The sequence below is a fragment of the Xiphias gladius genome, chromosome 16 (genome assembly GCF_016859285.1).
Source record: "Xiphias gladius isolate SHS-SW01 ecotype Sanya breed wild chromosome 16, ASM1685928v1, whole genome shotgun sequence".
NCBI lineage: Eukaryota > Metazoa > Chordata > Actinopteri > Istiophoriformes > Xiphiidae > Xiphias > Xiphias gladius.
The window spans coordinates 20,899,194-20,922,783 of record NC_053415.1 but is presented as its reverse complement, the minus strand read 5'-3'; the positions used below and the strand labels follow the sequence as shown (position 1 = coordinate 20,922,783).

Below are 23,590 nucleotides of genomic sequence, written 5' to 3'. Positions count from 1 at the left end.
AAATTCACAGATGAAACATAAATAACCATGTCTACCTGAGTCCAATACTTTACTACTTTTTGGCTACCATATGTCATGTTCCCAACTCAACTGGGGGAAAGTACTTAAGAATAACAGCTTTTCAGAGTCTCTGAAGCTATTTATCACTTGAAACTTTTCTTGTAATAAAGCTGCCCTCAGCTCCAACTGAGAAAGGATGAACATCTTCATGGGGAAAAAACTTTATTGCAATGCAAACTCTCACAATACCTCATTCTCCTGCTTCTCATCCCCTGACATGTCATCGTCTACATCAGTGCCTGTACCCTCAATGGCAAGGATGCCGTTGCGGATGGGAGGGATCATGTAAAGCTGCTGAATGACAGAGTTCATGTAACAGGTGGCCCCGGCATTCTTCAGACCTACAAAGCCTTTGTTGGGCCGTGGCCCCACTGGAGGCAAGTACTCCCACTCTGTCAATGTTTCACAACCTGGAAAGAGAGGGAAGGAAAAACACATTCATGCATACTATAATTTACCAATTGTCAGTGAGATCCATCTGTAAAATTGCCACACTGGTGTCTCCCTACCTAAGTAGTACATGTCAGTCAGAGTGTCAACTATCTGTTTGAGGTTGCGAACACAGCCGACAGCCAGTGCCACCAGGAGCTCAAAGCCAGCGTTGATCGAAGCAGGGGTGCTACACACTGGGATGGCCTGCTCTGTGGGGAACTCCCCACTCTTCATGTACTGCAGGTAAACATTGGATGCTGGGAAGATGAAGTCGTCAATCAGCTCCTAATTAGGAAGAAAGGGTGAGATTGTTTCTTAGTCATGTTAAAAGAGGAAAAGCCCCCCCCCCCCGCTTTACGTAACCTGTTTCGGGTATGATCTGTTTATTGTACCTTAATGAGGTTTGCTCCTCCCTTCTCACAGCCGATGTAATATTTCTTCTCTGGTGTCTGGAAGGCTAAAAGTTCTTTGGTGACCCCAAGGTGGCCCTCCAGGATGGTCTCCTCCACACCAGTCTCCCCTGTCCTCTTAACCTCATCCTACGAAATGCAAAGATTGTATACCATCAACTCTGCCACACACAACTGAGGGCATAATACGTAAACTCAAATTGTCTTTTTTAGTGGGCATATTGCAACATATTGGACTAAATATTTACAATATTAAAAACAGGTCATGAACATATGATTAATGAGCAGTGTTACCCTTATCCGTTTCAGCCAGTCAATCTCATTGTTGAGCAGCACCTCAGCATTTGGCAGGTTGATGTTGCTGTTATAGGCATAGTTCAGCAGATGTCTGAGCAAAGTGAAGTAGTCCCCAGCATGTTTGGCTCGCTCCTTGGCTGTACTCTGGACACAGACATGGACAATTTAAAATTAGGATCCTATAAACAGTTAACTGTTAAGGTATCGGGCACTATGCTAATGCATTATAATGCAAATAATTAAAGAAGTAGATACAAATGTTGGTCTTTAAGAACAAAAGGCATATAGTCACTCACCCCTAGCACAGTGAATAGGAGGGTGATAAAGAAGAGGAGGGGTCGGTGGCCCATACAGCACCTAGTTGCCATCAGGAAAAACTGCTCCTGAGCCATCTGACGAACAGATCTATCAAAGAACGATAACAACATCAGTATCATTATACTCAGTCAAAGCTATAAAAGGCTACAGATAACGAGGATGGATGCTCATTATCTGAAGCCTTTGTTCCTCTGTTTCAATCTGTTCATCTATGCTTCAGCAGTTGTTTGGAAAGCATTCTGGTATACTTACTTGCTATGGCAGTGTAGCAGCAAGTCTATGATGAAGGTCTGCCAAGCCTTCTCCTTACTGAGTGTGTCCAAAGCCGTGGGCATCAGAGCAAAACACAGTGTCATCACTTCCAGTGCCTCGCAGCACACCTGCTCATCTTCCCCATCTGGCTCCTTAGCTGCATTTGTCTAACAAGAAAAAGAAAGATGAACATTATTATGAAAAAATACATACAGCATTGCCATTTTTAAATTGCTAATCATTTGAATCCACTAAACCCATCAAGGGCTCTTGCTCTTTTGGTTTTGCCTTGCTTTTAACTTAGGACCTTTTGGAACTGAGCTTTTACTGTCCTGCCTCTTAGGTTATATAACGGTCTGCATATCCATTATTGACTGATGTGTAACAGGGACTTTATTTCATTGTGGAAGTCAACCATCAATCTAATGTGATCTTCTGATGTTTTCTAAAATACTTGAACTACATTCAACAAAATTTAAACAAGAATCTCTCACAAACAAACATTCAAAGGCAACTGAACATTTACCTTCTCATATATTTTGCTGATTTCTTCATTGGAACTGAAGACAAGCTGCACTGTACCACAGCCCGATGCCCACACTATTTTCTGTACCGCGCGGATCACACAAATGTCTGGGATGTACTTTGATGCCTGGAAGAAATTCTGGTGAAAAAATAGTCCCATAAAATCTATTATTACAAACAGTACCACAAATAGATTTCATCCACTCATCCAGTGTTTGTTGGAACTTATATTTCTTACAATCCTCTTCTCAACCTTACATACAACCAACATACATTAAATATCAAATTTTCAAGAGTGGGTATCTACCTTCATTACCAGCTTATCTATTTAGACTTTAACCCTTAAATTACTACCTGTCATACAGTCTCTATAAAAACTATTCATGAGAATTCATTACCACTGATAGTTCAGGGTATTTGTATCTTACAAACCCCCGCATAATCTATTCCCTTAAAAATTTGTGTTACCTCATCAGAAATCTGCTGGGCCAGGCGGATAGCTACGTTGCGCAACATGCATTCTGAGGCAGGGTTAGGGATGTTTTGCAGAGCACTCTGGAGGACCAGGGCCTGGTCATGAGTGGCCTGGTTAATCTTTAGACAATGCAGGGCAGGTGATGAAGTGTGGAGAAATATGAAGACATGTCAGTAGAAATATTGCAGTCAACTACTGTGGAACTAGTTATACAGGTATGTCTCTGTGCAAGTTATGTGTGTGGCCTAACCGGAGAGACAGGAATATTTCCCTCCGCGTTGGGCTGGCAGGCCTCAGCCACAGCCTTCACGTGTCCAAAGCCCACAGCAGTCAGGAGGAGCTTGGCAATCTTCAGCGCATTGAGGTAAGCCCCACGCCGCGTCTCCATATCTGCTGATGGGAGGAAGTTGTTCCGTGTGAGCATGCTCAACACCAGGGGCAGCCCGCCACTCTTCAAGAAGTTGTACTGGAAGTCACTGGCATCCTCGCCCAGAGTGGCACTGGCTGGCATCAGCAAAGCATACACAACCTGGAACATGGGCAAGAATACTGTGAACCATCTTATAGATCAACAGACACTGGACAGAAACAATGGGCTTTGTCTTACACAGCAGGATTATTTGGTTATTTGGGTATAGTTGCTGAGTATAAGCAAAAACTCTGAACTGTGGCACATGGATTCCATGTTTTACTCACTGTAGTTATACAGCTAATTTAGTAAACCTGCTTTGTGAGACTGACAACACATTTGGGTAATATGTTATGACTGCTACTTGGTTTGTGGCACTGCTACTCACAAACCAATTAACACAAAAATACACTACGATATGTTAGGCTAGTCAAGCTACGAATGCAAAAAATGTGGTTCTCAGGGCACATAATTATCACAGCTTTGGATGCAAAGGTACACTGACACTCACCTCAATGAGGTAGAGCACTTGTGAGGGTGATGGGCCGAAGAAGCGCGAGTCCAGTGAAGGACTGAGGCTGTTCTCACCAAGCTTAGCGTGGTCCAGACACACAGCTCTCAGATTCTCCACTGTAGTGTTATCTGAGGATACAAAAACATGGCACTGAGCCAACATTGCCTGCGTGTGCTTGTGTGGGTTGATGTTTCCCTCGAGTGAATTGGCTGAAAAAACAATATAAGCGCAGGCGCATGTATACCTGGGGGCATGAGTTTCATGAGAACTCGAGCTCCATCTCTAAGCAGAGGCATGTTGAGGTTGCAGCCCAGGTCAGCTACCTGCCACAGGAAGGAGATGTAGCGCAGATGCAGCGACATGATCTGTAAAATATGGACGAGGGTGTTACAGTACTACGGTCTACACACTGATCCCCACACTATGACACACCGCTGTGTCGTACATTCAGTGTTAGAACAATAAACACTGTGGTCAACCTTACGGGTGAGCAACATTGAAGTTTTCACTTTTAAAAATTACATTACTGTTTGAAATTTGAATCCATAGAAATTACTGTCAAGGGATTGCTACAGATTCTCGGTTTCTCTGTGTGGTATAGAGTCAATTGACACAACTGGCTCACAAAAATAACATTCTCATGCACAACATCCGTCACCCATTGTCAATTAATTATCTAATTAAAGAATCACTCAACCATTGTTATCATCGCTGTTTTGAAGTAACATGGAAATAAATGTGTGTATACTTTTAATTCTGTATCTGTGCTGTAAACTCACCACACCAGGAAGACAGCTCTCCACCTCTGGGTTGGGCCCATCGCTGTAGTGGTTGCCATGGTTACCAGGAGAGCCAGTGGATGAGTCAGAGGAGCTGTCTGGGCTTGAGGGCATATTGGCACTCACCTGGGTCAGCTTGGCCGTGATCAACTGTACAAAAAACACGAGAGGGAGCCTGAGTAAGTATTGATCTAAAGTATGGAAAACAAACCGCTGCGCACTTGAGTTCGACACACACATTCATTGTGGCCTCAAAATCTTAATTTTGATGTGGACACAACGGTCAGGATCATATTATTTTAATGCATTATTAATGTTCTGTAAAAATAAAAGCACTTATTGCATGTACATTTAAAAAAAAAAAAAACATCACCTTCAATAGAACAATTTTTTTCAGTGCTAGAGAATAGTACATTCTCACCGTTTTGTCCTTCAAATTGAGCTGTCCAATCAGCTTCCTGTCGTCAGCTGGATCAACAACTTCTCCACCAATAAAGAGCTCTATTTTGGTATGTGCAGCATTAGCTTTGATCCTGGTTAGGATGCAACGCCGAACTGAGCCAATTGTATCATTGGTGTGCGACCAGATATCCAGGTCATCCACCTGACGCCCCTGGTTGGGGAAGCGTACGATCAATGTGATATGCTTCCCACGGAACGCTCTGCAAGAGACATTGAATAAAGAGATTTATTTGAAACAGTAAAAACATGCTTCCTTGTTTAAATGTGAATACAGCAAAAACATTAAGAAGGGAAAACACGAGGTTTTCAGTTATGTTAGGCAACAATTTATTGCATTTTGAGTAGGTAATTTACACGAATTATATTATACTATGTGTAAAAACCGTTACTGCAGTGCCTGGGTTGGTGATAATGTTGATTTACTTCATTCTTGTCATTTTGTCATATCGAAAATCATGATACTGCAAGGTACCTTTGGTGACTTGGGGTCTATTTTCATGTGAATAGCCTCAGACAGGTTATGTACAGTGACATGATACATGTAGCACTGTTTCATTGTGATTGTACCTGGACATAGGCAGTATAGTCCTCTCCTCATGGTAGTCACTGTCACACTCATTGATGTACTCTTTCAGCACAGTGAGAACTCGCACCATGCGGATGGCCTCCTGACGAGCACAGTTGATGCTGTCTTTGTCTCCATCCAACACACACAGGGTGTCATAGGATGCCTTTAGACGGTCAAAACATGACTGGATGAAATCCTCATGAATTTCAACCTAAAGGGAGGAAACAGGTACAACAATAAAGACAAGCACCTTGTTATTACAACAAATTATTTGAACTGACCTCTAAACATTAAACTTATTGACGTTAACGCTGGGAATAATACTTTCTGTAGAAAAGAGAAAAAAAACAAAACAAACAAAAGCCCATTATACTTCTGCTCTGGAACAGAACAGTCCCTGTACCTGATTGACTTGTAGTTTTGGTCCGAGGTTGGTGTAGATCTCTTTCAGCAGGTCTATTGCTCGGCTGGCGATGTCATCACTTCCCTGAATTACCACCTGAGAGAAGGGAGAAATAGATTTTGAAAAAAAGAAAAGAAAAAAAATCCTCTTTTTTTTCAGGCTAAAAAATGAGATGAATGAAGCTCCTCATCCTCCAGATTAGCTCTGGCTGGAGAGAAGATCTCAAGTAAATGTGAATAATGCCAGTCAGCCGGTCATACTTCTGCCAACTGAACAACTGCTTCTTTGTCGATAATGCAATACCTACCTTAAGTCTACAATGACAAGTTCACAGTACTTACAAACAGAGCATCTGTTGCTCACATGTGCAACCAAGCCTCTACCCTTATATCAGTGTGAGTGTGAGTACAAGAAGAGCCCAACAAATCACTTGAGGTTGGGAACAGGAACACACAGTGCAACTGGTCATACAGTCAGAACTTCAACTGAAACATATGACCAATGTGTTTGCCAAAAAAGTATATTGCTCTCCCTCTGTGCAATACTCACCAACTGAAAAAAATTTCTAACCACAAACTTTCAAAATCAAACATCTGTCAGTTCCAGATATTTAAGTGGTCCTGAAAGCGACTAAAATGGAGATATCATTTCCAGTCTTTAAGATATTCAGTTTTGGAAAGGGAAGAAAAATTGGCTGCCTCCCCAATAAACAAAAACATCCGCTTTTGTTTGCCTGTTGCAACAAATCTCCTCACCCTCCAGAGGTAGTCCAAGCCTATTAGTTCCAGGTCATCCATCATGTAGGCCCTGCGCTTTGCTACCAGCTTGCCCTCCCTGCAGTTAACAGCCTTGAAGAACCTCTCAAAGCATTTCATGCCATTCTCTGTCAGCAGAGATGGGTCCAACTGCAGAACGTTGTTCTCAAAGAAGTCCTTATTGATGTCCGGGTCCAGGTCTGGCTCATCACCCATCAGCTTGGAGTACCTATTGGATGGCAGGAAAGTAGCACAGCTTTCAGACCAGACATATCTGCTGATTAACAAAGGGTAAGGGAATTGATTCAAGCCAAAGGAAAGAGGAGATAAAATCAGACAGTACCATTTGAAGCAGGCCTCACGGTCACAGAGAAACACTGCATTCTCAGCCAGACACTTCCAGATCTGCTTGGCCTGAGGGGCACACAGCCACAACTGGCCGTCCTTTAGCAGGAACCTGACAAAAAAAAAAAACAAGAAACAAAATCAATAGTGGACACTTATGGCCTAAAGGTTAGAGAAACATACTTGTGAAGGTCACAAGAGTTTGGCCCAGACTTGCATCATAACTGAAGTCACTGGGTAGCACTTGCTCTTCGCTAATTATCCACCATTGAAAGACAAGTCTGGAGGATGTACTGTATAGCTTCCGCACACTGTGCGGGATTGGACATATAAGGGCGATATTGCATTCATCACCCTTAAGACCTGGTGCTGTATCAACACATTACAATAGATAAATATTATACCTGATTTTGACAATGAAGTTATAGAACCAAAACAGATGAAAACCAACTAGGGACTGTCAAGCAGCTTCCAAGTGTTGTTCATATACAACAGTGTACTTTTTTCTCTCTCTCTCTTTTTTTTTTATTTTTATTTTTTTTTTAAAATCATTTAAAAAATTATACTTTGGCTTATGCCTTTTCAACCATACATGGGCTTACTAGTGAATGAGACCAAGTGTTCAATAACTGACCAAATTTGTCTTTGAACGGGTATGATAGTGATTGGGGGGATCTAGTTGAAATGCATTGGTAATTTATCATAGCTGCTGTGAGCCAACACATTATGAGAGATTCTTCCCCCACTTAACTCAGAGCGTGGCAATTTTTAAAAGGCAGAATATGCCTGATAATGAAGGTTTTTACATTTCATCTCTTTCTATTCCTATTTGTAGTCTCAGCTTTCAGGAAATTATAAGACACTTGTTGATTGGATATATTTGAGTGTGAGATGGTTAAGGTTAAGTTGTACCTCAGGAAGTTGAGTCGTTCCTGTACTTCCTGGACATGGCTGTAGCGGCTTCCTGGCCTGACCGTCTGGGGGTCAAACTCAGCTTGTTCTTCTGTAAAAGCACACATTTGACCAGTCAGACTGCAGACAGTGCACCTCCCTGATCCAACTGCTTTATCTATGAAAAGTAAATGTCCAGTTAACTCAGGGTGCCATTTCTGGCCTTGCCAAAGTACCTTTGGAGAACTGCCTCATAGTCTCCATGTAGGCTGAGAGGTTCTCGGCCACCAGGGTCACCAGAGCATGATTATGCTGTAGCTGGTTGATCAGGTCATGGCGGTAAAACACATGAGGACTTCTCTGGGTTTGACTGAAGAGAGAACAGCAGGAGGAGTGGTGGATGTAAGGGGGACAAAAACAGATATTAAGTGGGGAAGCAAAAGACTAGGAAACAAAGTGTAAATGAAGCTGACATGAAATACCTTTAGTAACACAATTTCTGATTTAAAAAAAAAAAAAAATAATAACATAGCATGACTGATTTCCCATTTGTTTTTATCAGGGACATAAAGAAAGCAGCTTTTGGTGTATTTGTGTGTGTGTGTCTGTATATGCATGTCATAGAATAACCAGCGGAAGAGGTCATATCAGTAAAGGACATTTCCTGCCTTGTTTCCCCATAAAAGAATGTTCTTGGCTTTGAAAACCAAACTCAAGAACATAATAAGACCAAGTCAATTTTGATAGCCATAGCCGGATCGAATTACCAATAAAAATTTTATCGAAGAAAGAATTGGCTCATTTTTATTAAAATACTGCTGGAGCCAATGACTCCAGTTTACTAATTAGAAGTGGCTACATTATGCTGAATAGTACAACTCCTAACACATTCTAAGGACACTAAATTTCTCAAGTCAAAAATCTGAATGCATATTTGCATAAGTGGGTCGAAGACATGAAATATCCCTGATATTTTGCATTGAATGATTTGAGCTGAAAGAGCTGGCATCAGGAAGAATCGGGCTCCATCTCAAAGGACCTTTCATTTAGTTTAACTGACTAGTTAAAAGGACTATTCTGTGTATGCACTATGGCTTGCGTTCAGTACTGAGAAACTCCCACCAAATTATGGTCATTGGATGGAGTTTTCGCAGAGATGTCTGCTCTTCAGAAATGATGTAACCACACCTCGTAGACTGTTTGGGAATTATCTTAAAATTTGTAACCAGACCTTGATTTTATCTAACCTGGAACTGTTGCTGCAAATGCAATGTAGACAAAAAAAAAACAAACAACTGCATCTCAAGTCATTTTCTAATTATACTGTTTAATAATGAAATCAAATGACATAAAAACTAATGATCTAAGAATAAACATAATGATTAGAAGCTATTAATATGTTTTCATTACATGATTGTTGATACAGCTTTTAGTCTTATAGATCTACAGTATTATCTATGTTTCACTTCAGGCTTCATTTTCGATTTATTAAACCTAAGTTTAAGTGCTACAAAGAGTGTGATGGATGAGGAAACACTTGCCTACTGGGCTGCCAAGGTTTCCAACATCAGGAGCAGGGAAGGTATAATTTAATGTTACCCTGCACCATCCCAAAATTTAGAGCTACATGCTTGGCTATTAGTTAGAATAAAAGTATCTTGTCTGAGTCTTGTCTCTTGCTTGACTGAACTACACATGTGCAGGACTTTGAACAGGGGCCTGAATGAGAAATCAGTCATTTGAGATGAAACCCAAGAAAGAATTGCTTAAGCAGATTCATGGCAGAGATTTACATTTTATACAGTATATATTATCAACATGTCAAAGCAAAAGTTAGACTTGACGTAACACAGAAATAGGTAGAACCCTGGAATTAGCACTCAACTTACCCCACTAAGTTCGTTTGTATGTTAATTGGCATTTTCTTTCTGAAAAACAACAGGCATGTATACTACATATTTTCTACAGTGACTATAAAAAAACACTACTTCAAATCAATCAATTTACGATTAATGATGAACAAGATGATCTAAAACCGATCTTACAGTAATTTCACAGATTTCCATTATAATGTCAAATTAATGCCTTTATTTGCACGGGTTGTAGAGCCTGGTTAAAAAAAAAAAAAAAAAAGGGGGCCAGCCCCCTGTAATTCTTGGTTTAAGGGGATATCTGATGACCACACAAAGTAGGACATGCTATCAGTACATACCAAAACAAGAAGTCAAAGTCTGGTAGTTGAGAGAATAGTTTGGTTCAGTGAGAGATTTTTAATATCACTAAGAAAATGTAGTGAATTTTTGGTGTGCTGCCCAACCTCGTTGGTTATCACTGGTGGTTAATTAGTGCACCTGGATAATAATAAAGAAATTTTTCATGTTATTTTATAATAGTATGACACTACATTTCTGGCGAACCTAATGTGCTGGGCACTCAGCATAAGAGTTGACATGCCTCAGCTTGTGTGCAAATGTGATAAATGTCAGGAATGACAGATGGTCAAAACAATTAAAAGTCTTGCTGTTTTTCTAATGGGTGTTCATGCATTATGGACAAAATAAATATTAAAAATTCAGAATAAAACACCTTAAAACTGAACCAAATAAATGCTTCTTACTTGCCAACACTGGAATCATCCTGTATGTGTTCCTGCAATATAAAATAGATTTTTTACCATGACCTTACCTAAGGTTTTGAGGAGCTTCTCCAAAGAGGCTACAGATTTCTCTGATTTGCTTCAGGGCCGGGATCACCCATTTGTCATTGGTTCGTAGTTCCTCTATGAAGCGATCTATCCACTGGATTTTCTGCGTGTCTCTGTCCTGTGTGTGAAAATTAAACCTGCTCAGTATTTGGAGTTTAATAAGATGTTGTTGTCTGTCTGTTATTTTGCATGCCATTTGCCTTTAAACATATTCAATAACAAGACCCCAGCATATACCTGTGAGCAACTGTAATCCAGTATCTTGATGTGAGCACTAAGAGCCTGGTCCATGATGTCTACAGGCACATCATCGCTGTGTGCCAGGTTCCACAGCAGGTTGAGGACCTTGTGGGCCATCACACCATCTTTATCATCCTCAGCCAAGCGTCGGATAAGTTCCAGCAATTTTTCACGCTGCTTCTTGCTGGCATTGGTCCAGCTTGCCTGCACAAGACGAAGAACCAAGTCCAGAGGTTAAAATAGTGGGTACAACAGTACGTTGTTGTAATGTAAGAATTCAGCTGCCATGTCATTAAGCCAGAACCAATATAGACAGTATATTGAGTACTAAAAGCCTTCATAATCTGTGATGGATTATTACAATTTTTACTCACCTTGAAACAGTCAAAAAGGTGATCAAGCTGCTCAGGTGAGAAGTCCCATGCCAGCTTGGCCAGGAGGTCATGGACATTCTTCACAATGGCCTCATGCTTACCAGCCTGCAGATGTACAGAGACAACAACCTGACTGTTGGGTTCACAAAATACTCAATACACCACCAGATGTCGTGATGATGTAGTTTGTCCCTACATTGTATGACAAAACAACAGAATCAAGCACCTAAGTCATGTTGTGTTATGTCTCATCACAATTAGTCAAGTAGCAGTGCTTCATTGTTGTATTATGAAGAATACAACATGTGTTATGGGCATTGATCAAATGAAAATACACCAATACTCAATATTATACAACAGCATACTCAGACTATATAATGGAAAGTAACAAATTACATTACTGTTATGTAATATTTGGTAAGAACAGAACTCTTTGTCACTTAACAGACCGATAAAATCATCATTAGAAAAATTCTAAAACTGTTGTTATTTGCAGTGTACCTGTGCAGCCCAGATGTTGTCCAGATCCTGCATTGTAAGAGCTTTCTCTTTGATAACGAAGCGAAGGATCTTCTCCAGTTTCTCGACATACTGTGGCTGGTGCAAACTGTCCCTGAGCACAATGGACAGGATGTGGTTCTGCTGGATCCACTCCTGAGGAAGTATGAAGCGACAGAGAAAGGAGAAGTGAATTTTACGGATAGAGAAATTTTTGATGGCCAGAACAAAAGGAAAGGTGAGGTGAGTTTACCGCCATGCGCTCTGCAGTCAGCCATTCTTCCTCTTCAGGGTTATGCCGATGAGTGTAGTAGGACACACTGGAGATCACCTTGTTAACTTCATTTAGTGCATTCATTTTGCCGTTGAAAGAAGAAATTTGCAATAACCTGGTGATAAACATTGAGAGTTAATTTAATAAACATCAAGTCATATTAAATGTGTGTGATGATAACAGTACTTAAGTTTGAACGAAAACCTTGATTTTATTAAAAGAATTACGTAAAGATATGATTTTTTTACTCACCTAAGAATCATTTTTAACCTAAAAATCTCTAAGTTCTTCACGGTCTCTTCCTGCCCTGGTACACGAGAAGCCAGATTCTTCAGAGACTTGATTATCATGGACAGTGCGTCGTTTTTGGCTTCATTCTTGGCCTCTTTCTTCAGCTCCTCATCTGTGAGATTCTCTAGAAACTGGGGAACCATTTCGATGACTGGAAGGAAGTACTTCTTTACCGTGTGCAATGTGAGGAACTCATAACACTGGCCAAAAGGTCTGTAATGAAGAGAACACAAAAATCAGCTAACGAACACTTGTAACATGATCACTACACAGAGAGCACTCTGACATCCCATAAAACGTTAAGGAAAGCCCATTGACGTAGCATAGAATATGGTGCATTTTCATTAAATAACAGTCTCACTTGATAAGTGCAGCGATGATCTGGACGTTCAGTGCTTGGCCGCTCATAAAGCGATCGTGCAACATTTGAAACCCGTTTAACGTGCCAAATTTGTTTATTAAGTCCACCAACCAGCCCTGTGAATAAGAAACAAGAGAGAAAACGATTTAAAAAGTTTTTAAAAATTAAATAATTTCCAAGTTTTTCCCCAATTGTGTCTCATCTGAATGTGAGATTCCAGGCCATGAGGAAGAGACAGTGTTAAAGGGGGATAGGGAGAGATTTTAAAGAGCTCTGCTTAACCAAAAATGCCACTGCTCTTTTTTTGCCGATAAATAATTTAAAGCTTTTGAAAGTTTTCACTACAGCTAAATATTTAGGATTGACTGATTGGATGTCAACTTTGAAAAAAGAAAAAGACAAACTGTGGCAAAATCTGACTTAATAGTGGAACTCTAAGTAGTCCTGGGCCCCCTGCCAACAGAGGCAGACAGGCAACCACTGCTGCAGTACTGTTCATACTGACCCCATGCCCACGCTGTGTTCATCACTCTTTCACTGTAAAATTCCTATTCTCTTGTGTATCCACCTTCTCTTTTATACAATCTCCTTTCTGACACAAGCATTAAGTGCTTTATGGACTGCGAGTTCCATATTTTTCACTATCAGGCCACTCCACAGAGGGAATGTCTTTGTCTCACAAGGGCCCTCAGGGTAAGACTAAAATGCCAATCTATGGATTTCGTCTATGACAAAGAAAGACAGGCTGACTGTCCTCTGGAGGAATAAAACATTCTGTTTTCGGCATGATTCTTTCTGACAACATGATTTTTAAAATATTAATCATGTAACAAAAATACATTTAGAACATAATATCTTGCACAATCTAGACTCTTAAAAGACATAATTCTAACATTCATCTAACCACAGGATGTAAGAGAAAAAGTTAAAACCTGGCAAGTTGTAAGCATGGAGGAGGAAAGATTCTTATTAACCTAAAAAACAGTTGAACATTAGTCAACAGTTGCAGTGATTCACCTTAGGAGATCGTGGGTCTGGTGGTCGGGCAAAGAGTTCATCATCAGCCAGCTGTGCTCCAGCAGGGACGGTCTCAGAGGGCCGTGTGCCATTGTAGATGTGGAATTTGCAGTGAGGGTTGGTGGCCATGGCCAGCAGCTCAAGTAGAGGGAACCAGTCCTGAGAGAGCTTGGCCACACACAACTCCACCAACCGGTGTGTGTTATTGATGATACACCTCTGTGAAGCAAGGTTTTCGGGTAGAAAAAAGTGACATATTAAAAATGTCCTCCCTGAGGAAAGCTTAATGAAAATAATCTTGCATTTTGACCTGAAGATGCACCTTTTTTTTTTTTTTTTTTTTTTTAAAAACACACATTAGTATTGCTTGGGTGACCCATATATAATTTGACTTATTACAGAAAGGTTCATAAATAAACATCATCTAATTTGTACTGAATTGCTATGCATCCCCAACACACATTGTACAGAACAGTGCACATCTATAGTACATGTATCTGCTCATTTTGCCAGTTGAAAAGAATTGCAGAAACACTGTTTCTTGACAAGACTCAAATAAATTGAACTACACTGAGTCAATGCCAACCTAAACAGCTGACAGATGTGGAAATCTAAGAGGTGGCTGCAATGTTGAACATACAAAACTGCTACCATCGAACCAAGAGTAAGCAAAATAAGTTAGAAAGCTCATGCTAGCACATCAGCCAGATGCTCCACTTTTCTGCTGCTTTAGGGTTTATTTCACGGGCCCAGTGTGTTAAAAACAGGTTGGGAGAGAATGGAAGCTCTTCTCAAAATACATTAATATGACAGAATTTTCCTTATAATGCAATAGAAATGTCTGATAAAATATAAGGTATTTATCTTGATTACTTTTTTGCACAAATAAAAAAAAAGGGGGTCAGCCATATGCCACAACTTTAAACATACACATATTAGGGCTGTAACCAAATATGAACTCAAAAAGTTAAGTTTAGTTGAATCTGATTCAACCATCTGGGTCAAGGCATAGAACTATGATGTGCTATTGGGTTTTGTTACTTTGGTTGCTAAAAACTGAACGTTATAACTGATACCATTTCATGAATACACTGTACCTGGAGATATGAGAAACACTATATTGTTCATGGCTACTTCCCAGTTACCCAATCAATCAATCAATCAAGCCAACCAACAAAATCCTGAATTATACTTCCTGTCAAGTCTCACATTTTAATTATAAGACTAAAATTTTGGTGCCTTTACTGACATCTCACATCAACATGTTTGATTTGAAAAAAATCAGATATCCAGAGAAACAAATAACTACAATTCACGGTTATATGCCTCTGCCAAACGGTCAAGTTGCAGTTTACATCCATGGCCATCCAGCGATCTGTGATATATGTAGTGAGGACTTTGAAGGAATATAATAAATAGGCATTAAGGGTATTTTTGCATAATTAGCATATTAATTCTTGAATTATGGCCAAAAACGTGTTTTGTGAGGTCACAGTAACCTTGACCTTTGACCTTTGACCACCAAATTCTAATATTTCACCCTTGAGTCCAATTGAACATTTGTGCTAAATTTGAAGAAATTCCCACAGGGCGTTTCTGAGATATCGTGTTAATGAGAATGGGATGGGCGGACGGATGGACAACTCGAAAAACATAATGCCTCCATCCATGGCTGTTGCCGACGCAGAGGCATAAAAACTCTTTCTAATCACATCTTTACTAAATCCCCTATTCCTCCGGAATGGAAGCTGGAACCAGATATGAGTAATCAATATGGGACTGACGCATCATAGAAGTCCAGAGAAGCTTATACAGACTTCAGTCATGTAGTTTACAAGAATCTGGTTTCCTTCTTAACTTTTTGAGTTATTAATAAGAATAATCAGAGCAGCTGTGGATCATGAAAAATAAGGTACAATCCTGTGTAATGTACTAAAATAAGATTAGATAAATTAATGTTGACTAGGTTAGAAAATTTTAAGTAAATGTGTCAGGAGAAACAGACATTTTGTTCCTTTACTTCCTTGTCTTTCTCACTGGTTTATGAAAAGGTCCCAAAGAAAGAAAATCCTTAATACAGCACAACAAGCCAGTCTCAGCTACTTTTAACAAAAAGATCATTGATCACTCCCGGTGTTGCCTCTTTCCCTCAATTCTACGAAAACTAAACAGAAAACTTTACAGGCAAGACCCCAGTCTGAACAATGTATACATCCAATGGGCGAAGATGTCAAACAATAAATAAAGCTAAGATGACTATGTTTACTCATGCCACTTGACAATAATATAGATTTTTGTCACCCTTTCATAACTTTAATCCCCTCCATTTAAACCAGTGCAGAATAGTAGTTTGTACTCTGTGCGAACTGAAAATTGGGTCAAATTTCCAAGACAGTTATCCTTTGTCAGGGCAGGTTTTACTCTAAAATTGAGCTTTTTTTGTGTGTTAGATATACTAGCCATTTTTCCTTTCATAGAATCTGAAGTTCAGTTATGGGTTGATTATTTTATTAGAAAACATCAAATACTTCCTCAAAAGCCTGGGTGGGTGGACTGTTAGATTGGATCCCTTGGCTTAAAGAAGCTATTGTTTTATATACTAAAATACACAGCAAAAATGAAGACTCACATGAATCTCAAACTTCCAGCCACTGACTGCCTCGTCTGTCAGTATCTTTGTGAAGGAGATGGTCAGACCATCTCGGAAAAACCTCTGACATGCCTCACACTTCACATCCAGTCCTGCAAAGACAGACATCCCTCATTTAATAGCATTCGTATAAAAATGTGCTACAATGTGAAATGAAAGGCACTCATTTGTAAAAACATTCAGCCTTAAGAGCATGAACGAAGTACAAAGCAAAAGACAAAACACAGGTTGTCTACAGTTATCTGCAGTTATCAGAAAGGTATATTCAGTTATCTAAAATAACTTTTTAAGACTAAATACAAGGACATTAAAGATAAAATTGTGGATATCATTCATGAAGGTTTCAATACATAAATTGCCTAGGTAGGGCCTATTCTGCTGTGGTTACTAGTCAATTCAGAGAACATTTAATCTTTTCAAGAAAATGTTTCGACAGTCTGAGCATAATAAACAGGGTAAAGCCACAATTTAGACACTGACATGAGGGAGGTAATCTGTTACCAAAAATGTATTCCTGTGATCCAACAACAAAATTATGTATAGTAAAAGGTTATGTGTATTTGGTTCAGTACAGAGGGAAGAATAGGGTGGAAAAAGGCTTGACTTTAGTGGTGAAATGTTTAGTCAATTAATCTATTAATCTCAATGGATATAAAATGAACCAACTATTTTTAAAATCTACCGATCGTTTCAGTTATTTATGAAGCTGAGGGGTAAATATTTGTTGGTTCCAGTTTCTAAAATCTGAGCATTTGTTGCTTGTCTCTGTTTTATATCATTGTAAATTCTTTGTATCTTTGTTTGATGTGTTACACTACTATGGACCAACAATAATTGCTATTTGAAAAAAGCACATTGGGCTCTGGAACAGGTGGTGAGATATTCCTCTTTTCTGATTAGAACAGTCCGAACGATCAATCAAAAAAATTGATAAAATATTCAACAAATTAATTAAAAATGAAAATGATCATTAGTTGTGGCCCTGTTCTCTTTAATTTGTGATGATTAACAATCCGCACAGCATGATTAGGCTAAAAAAGCACTGCCTATAGGATGTGAATGACAGAAACAATCTCAGACACAAAAGAACATTCTGTATATTCCTACCTTTTTTACTCAGGTCTATAGCAGCTTCCAAGAGGACTTCTAACTCTCCTTTTGGCAAAACTGGAACAACCCAACGAGGCCTTTAAAAAAAAAAAAAAAAAGAAAAAACGTGTGTAAAATGCATGGATAATGTCTACCTGCACTCCAAGGAGCTCAGTTTACCTTGCTGTTTAGCACTATCCCTGTGTGATGTAATCAGACTGAATGCAATGCAAATTTAAAAAGGGGGCCTACAAAGTCAATTGGGAGTAGTGAACTGAAGTGGAGATGCCTAAGCCTGATTTGATAACATTTATACTAGAGTGAAAATTTTGAGCTTATCACAAATTTTGTAAACATACAGGGTAGGAAGGTAAAGAAAGAGAAGTCTGGAATAAAATAATGTATTAAAAAAAAAAAAAAGGGAATGTCTGGCAAGTTTAGAAATTGTTAAATGTCCTACCACTGAATTAGGGGCGACCTAGTATGTAGACTCTGTGTCAGCATGTGGGCAAAATACCTGTTGATCATGTCATCCAGCTTGGCTAGGTCAGTGTGAGGGAAGGCGGGCTCCTCCTCTTCCAGCTGAGGAGGCCCATCCCCCTGGCCCTGCTCATCTGGTGGGCTGACTGGAGAGTTCTCATTAGATGAGTTAGGAGATGATGTCTATAAAAATCACACACTACCAAAGTCAGAATGCCTCCTGCTCTCTGTGGATGTATCATACAACCAAATATGCATTCTTGCACAGATAAAAGTAAACATTTTGTGCATCCTGTGTAGGGTGAATTGTTGGAAAAAAAAATTTGTACCTGGAAAATGTAATTTAACTAAAATATCTGCACAATGTAAAGTAATAGAAAAATTAATACTTTACTGAGTGCTTTGATAGCAATAGTCTTTATTCAATTCATAAACAAGCAAGACTATAAGTTTATGGTGAGAATAGAGGTTCCCATTAAGCTGTAATGCTCATTATACACACTCATTATACTCCAGGCTGCTGTTTATTTAATTTTTGCGCTCCTCTTGTCGCATGCTATCAAGGTTTTGTGATTGTAGTGTTTTAATGGAGCACAAATTGGTATTTTTGATCACCGGTGTACCTGGAGCAAACAAAGGATCTGTATCAGACCTGGCTGTATGTAGCCGTTATCAATCCACCAAAAAATAAATAAATAAATAAATAAATAAAAACAACAGCCTGAATGCGCTCCAATCTTGATGCACCAGAATGCCTCAGTAGGTCTCCAAAAGAATGACTGTAAACTTTATCAATGGCCACGTTTTCTTGCATAAATTACGCAAATCTATGGCCAAACAGGAAGCAAAACGCATTTTCAGTTGGGCTGCCTCTTCAAAACATCTAGTTAGGTCAAGAACATTCTTGCATCATTGTCAATGTATACAATCAAGAGACACCTTCATGAATGTAAATACAGAGGGTTTACCACAAAGTGCAAACCACTGGTAACACTCAACAACAGAAAGGCCAGATTAGACTTTGCGAGAAAACATGTAAACAGGCCTGCCCAGTTCTAGGACAAGATTCTTTGGACAGATGAAACCAAGATGAACTCGGGTGATGATAGGAAGAGAAGAGTATGAAGAAGGAAAGGAACGGCTAATGATCCAAAGCAGCCCACATCATCTGTCAAACATGGTGGAGGCAGTGTTTTGGAATGGGCATGTATGGCTGCCAATGGAACTGGGTCACTTGGGTTTATTGATGATGTGACTGCTGATAGAAGTAGCAGGGTGTACTCTGAAGTGTATAGGGCTATACTGTCTGCTCAGATTCAGCCAAAACTGATAAGACAGTGCTTCTGAGTACATATGAATAATGAGCCAAAACATACTGCGAAAGCTACCCGAGACCTTCTCAAGGCAAAGAAATGGAATATTCTTCAATGCCCAAGTCAGTCACCTGACCTCAACCCAACTGAGCATGTGTTTCACCTACTGAGGACAAAACTGAACGTACAAAGAACCACAAACAAGCAGCAACTGAGGACAGATGCAGTAAAGGCCTGGCAAAGAATCTCAAGGAAGGAAACTCAGCATTGACTGCAAAGCATTTTCACCCAAGTAATACAAATAATCCTTATAATTATGATAGTTTGTCCAATCAGTTTTGAGCCTCTGAAAATAGAGGGACTATGCATAAAAATGGCTATAATTCCTAAAGGGTTAATGCGATATTTTTATTAAACCCCCTGAATTAAAGCTAAAAATGTACACTTCAAATCATGTTGATGGCTTTGTTTCAAATCCTTTATGGTGGTGTAAAGAGGCAAAATTACGAAAAATTGTGTTACTGTTCACATACAAACTGTATACTTTTTTCTATAGTTACATATGCCAATGAAAAGGCAAGGATTGCTTCTTTTATGGGGGTAGGGTTTCTATTGTTCTAGTCCCTAAGGGTACATGCATGCAGGTATAAACAGGCAGGTGTCTCTCCTGAAAGGACTATAAACAAAGCCATTCAAATCCTCATTCTCATAGTATTGGCCATACAGATCAATTCTCTTTTCATCTTTATCTACCTAGAGGAAACAAAAACTGAGAGCTGACATGGTTGTTTTAAAAATATAAATTTGTTAGTATGTGGGTGTCACTGTTACGGTGCTGTCAAATAGAAATTTTGGAAGGAAGACTGTTAGAGAAATAAACGCAACAATTTAATTTATGAATGTGTATTTAAGAACCAGTGCTACCATTCACTTCTCTTTTTCTTTTCTCATCTAATGAGTGTGAACATCAGTGGTTGTGTGAGCAGCTGTGTATGGGAGAGTAAAATAGGGATACACTTAGGCAAAAGAGATGCATAGCTGAAAAATATGAAATGTGGGGGTGTGTGGTGAAGGCTCCTTCTGCTTGGCTGACCTACATAGGCAGCTTGCCTCTCACGTCTTACCACGGCTCATCTCTAACCAACACAGGCGTGCACATGCACACGCACTAAGACAGACACACACACACACACACACACACACACACACACACACACACACACACACACTCTTTATCCATCACTCAAGAGGCTCTGTTCATTGATGCCTCGCCTTCACACTCTTTCTCCCTCTTTTCCGCTCCCTCCTCCCCTCCCTTTTCGTCCCCTTGGGCATCTGTGTGTGGTTAGGTACGAGCAATATCTGTTAAAAAACTATGCTGCAGTGTCTGAACTAACAAAAAGGAAAATGTTAAAAACACACCGTCCCTTCTACCATCACAGGTTAATTTAAATACGTGTCTACAGTTTGAAAGGAAGTGTAATGCAATTTCATTTAAAGCAAATACAAGACGACGTATGGATTAAAGTGTTTGCTAAAAGGAAGACAAGATAAAAAATATTCAACACAATGGACAAGAAACAGTGGAGTCTTGGTGAGTAATAGCTGGAAAGATGATGCTGACCTGGTTCTGTGGCAGTGGAGGTTGGCTCTGAGCATCAGGTGCCTGGCCCTGGCCCTGACTATCATTGCCCCCCACCGGAGAGCCACGCGTGGTGGCCGTCATGCTCGCCACAGGGCAGATCTTGGCAATCTTGGCCTCTTAGGGAGCGCTGGCCAGGAGGGAAATCACAGCCACCTCAGCTGTAGAGCAGAGGGAAGAGAGCCCGAACACACGAGAAAGGGACACAAGCACCTGGAGATCTGGATGTGCCGCTGAGACCATTGCATAACCTGGACCCAGGAAGAGGGGTAAAGGTCAGAATTATCAGCTGACTGGTTAAGTTACTTGTAATACACAAGCAAAATAGGTTAACAGATGCTATAATCTTATATTGCTAAAATTACCATCTAACTCAACTTATTCTGAACTGGGTTCTGCTTGTTAGTTAATAACTTTCTCTTACAAGCTACCAGACAAAAGATCTGTGTTCAGTGACTGACTAAATGTGTTATGAATTAAGATGCTGCGGCCAGGCTTTGAATGGCTGATATGGATCACTGATTTAAATGTCATTTGATTCTGAATATCCAGTGTAGATCCAAATTTTCTTTCTGAGTCATTACAGCTTTATTACACCCGACAGTGCCAGCAACTGCATTGTTTTACATTATAATTCTAGGTATATCTCCCGCACCTGCGTGCTTTTGTAAATTACCACAGAGAAGTTTCAAAGTTCAAATGATATTACTAACATACACTTTAACATCTCTTACAGACACCAAATGAATTTGCAAACCTAGAGACAACACTGGAATGGCTGATGCCACTATCAGTCCCTCTAGCCTTACAATAATAATGCTGCCCCAACCTTCTCACGTCTTATGTCCCACTACGTTTTTTGTCACAGCAGCCACAAAATTGGATGAGATGCCTTGAGATAAGTGGCACCTCTATATCAACAGTATTGTGTTTTCATTTTAATGCTGAAATTCTGTTCCATCATGCTAATACAGGGCCCCAACAGTCGAACACAATTATGAACTAGCAGCCACATGGTACTGCGTGCATGAATCCATTTGAAGTCCCACCACAGTCAACAGCACCATCTAAAATTTGGGTGAGGCCAGATGTGTACATACAGTCTTAGGTATGCATGGTGGCGATAGGGCAGTCATAAAGGAGTCTGACGTTGAAACACTGTTTTACATTTATTCTGATAATTTTCTCCGGCATATTGAAATACTACTAACTTAGTCATTAGTAATTTATATTATCTAATTCTGATTGGCGCCAAATTAACATGCATCCCTAGTTGTAGACTATGCTAATTTAAGAGTGATTATTACCACCATTATAACAAAACACCTTAAACAGTCTCTGAACAACCATTCACAATTTCTAGTCAAGTCAGTTTTGTTTATATTGCCCAGTTTCACAAATTTGTCTCTAAGAATACTAATTTGTTCTCTTCTTTTGATACCTTAGGCTTCGCTAATTCTGTTAATCACAACCAAAAATTGTGCTTGGCAAAGTAATTGCTGAGATCTGGAAAAATGGGGACATTGCTAGATGCTCCAGTCCACTGGGGCAAGAAGCAAGCAGACTATTAAAAACAAGCCATTAGATTGGCCAGATTATCTAAACCACTTTATTTGGAGGTAAAACCTGTAATGTCAGTAACATTCCCTCTGTGCAAAGAAAAACTGTGTGCGCACGTATAGCCGTGCTAATTATGGCAATTCAAACTTAAGCCAGGAAGTTGGTCTCTAAATTGTGAAGGATGTTTACCACAGAAAGTTTGGGCAATACAGTTTGCATATCAATTTCTATTCCAAATACTTCTTAAACTTGCGTGATTGGGGCATCCTAGTAGCCTTATGGTTATGGGGAACACCAAATAACCGCAACTGCCATGGTTTTATTCTGGCTGAGAAACCTTTGTTGCATGACATGCATGCTCCATGCACCAGCATGCAACTCTCTGCTGGGAGTCTCTCTCTCCCCAGGTCTGTCTGTCTCCGTCAAATAAAAGATAAAATATCAAAAACTAATAGTTAAAAAAAGCCTCTATGATTGTTCAACTGCCCTTGCCCTGTCTGACTTCTTTTAAGTGATGTCTTGGCATTTCCAGATCTCAGTCATTAACTTTTCGAGTGCAATGTTATCATTACCAATGGGAATGATGGATAGAACTAAGAAAATAAGACCAAGGAATTTGCCTTTCCATGTTAGTATGTCAGTCAGTGAAACATGATATAGTCAGCCAATTTAGCACTTGGCAAGGGCACTTGACAGTCTGATCAACAACAAATGCTGAAAATTAATATATATTTTGTGAAGGTAACTTCATCCTGCAAAAGCTTCACACCTCAGCTTTTTAAAGTATATTAATTTTTCAGCTTCCGAAAAGGCGCAGAAATAAAACTAATAGAGTGTTATTGTTTCAAGAGAGTGGCAGCCACATAAAATTATAGTACAATGAAAGATCTACGGATAAACTGTTGGGCAAGTACATTAGCACACATGCCTTCATATTAGCAGTCCAATACTATTATAAAATAAGCAACTAGGGGTTATTTATTAGTTCTTGTTTCTTACAATGTCCAAAACTTACCACTGCACATCAATCAAATCAATCACAGCTGTTAAAAATCACGTGATATGCTGGAAAATAAAAATTAACAGAATGCAAACTCAATGTCACATGATGGGATTCAATATGATGCTTGCCAATTATATTGTGTTCCTCTGTCAAGGCAAACAACACCACACCTTTCAGTCTTCTGTCAATAAAATTAATA

At 39.6% G+C, this 23,590-nt stretch overlaps 1 protein-coding gene across 6 annotated transcripts in view; it reads right to left on the bottom strand.

Moving 5' to 3' along the window:
• Positions 1–23,590, bottom strand: part of usp9 (ubiquitin specific peptidase 9) — a 38,396-nt gene that overhangs the window by 11,981 nt on the left and 2,825 nt on the right. For 4 of the 6 annotated variants that reach the window (XM_040149305.1, XM_040149309.1, XM_040149307.1 and 1 more), the window contains exons 2-33: positions 20,811–21,079; positions 17,911–18,056; positions 17,412–17,491; positions 16,284–16,396; positions 13,655–13,873; positions 12,638–12,753; positions 12,238–12,489; positions 11,965–12,100; positions 11,715–11,867; positions 11,214–11,318; positions 10,837–11,043; positions 10,581–10,717; positions 9,785–9,823; positions 8,132–8,265; positions 7,917–8,007; positions 7,003–7,116; positions 6,660–6,888; positions 5,905–6,000; positions 5,501–5,712; positions 4,893–5,133; positions 4,472–4,621; positions 3,937–4,057; positions 3,690–3,820; positions 3,020–3,298; positions 2,763–2,888; positions 2,296–2,433; positions 1,770–1,936; positions 1,496–1,604; positions 1,197–1,343; positions 885–1,031; positions 570–777; positions 250–470 (exon numbers count right to left, since the gene is read on the bottom strand). In XM_040149305.1, coding sequence (XP_040005239.1) covers positions 250–470; positions 570–777; positions 885–1,031; positions 1,197–1,343; positions 1,496–1,604; positions 1,770–1,936; positions 2,296–2,433; positions 2,763–2,888; positions 3,020–3,298; positions 3,690–3,820; positions 3,937–4,057; positions 4,472–4,621; positions 4,893–5,133; positions 5,501–5,712; positions 5,905–6,000; positions 6,660–6,888; positions 7,003–7,116; positions 7,917–8,007; positions 8,132–8,265; positions 9,785–9,823; positions 10,581–10,717; positions 10,837–11,043; positions 11,214–11,318; positions 11,715–11,867; positions 11,965–12,100; positions 12,238–12,489; positions 12,638–12,753; positions 13,655–13,873; positions 16,284–16,396; positions 17,412–17,491; positions 17,911–18,056; positions 20,811–20,912 — 4,866 coding nt within the window. In that variant the 5' untranslated portion in view covers positions 20,913–21,079. The remainder of the gene's footprint in view (positions 1–249; positions 471–569; positions 778–884; positions 1,032–1,196; positions 1,344–1,495; positions 1,605–1,769; positions 1,937–2,295; positions 2,434–2,762; positions 2,889–3,019; positions 3,299–3,689; positions 3,821–3,936; positions 4,058–4,471; positions 4,622–4,892; positions 5,134–5,500; positions 5,713–5,904; positions 6,001–6,659; positions 6,889–7,002; positions 7,117–7,916; positions 8,008–8,131; positions 8,266–9,784; positions 9,824–10,580; positions 10,718–10,836; positions 11,044–11,213; positions 11,319–11,714; positions 11,868–11,964; positions 12,101–12,237; positions 12,490–12,637; positions 12,754–13,654; positions 13,874–16,283; positions 16,397–17,411; positions 17,492–17,910; positions 18,057–20,810; positions 21,080–23,590) is intronic. The other 2 variants (XM_040149310.1, XM_040149311.1) reach the window with 1 other exon arrangement.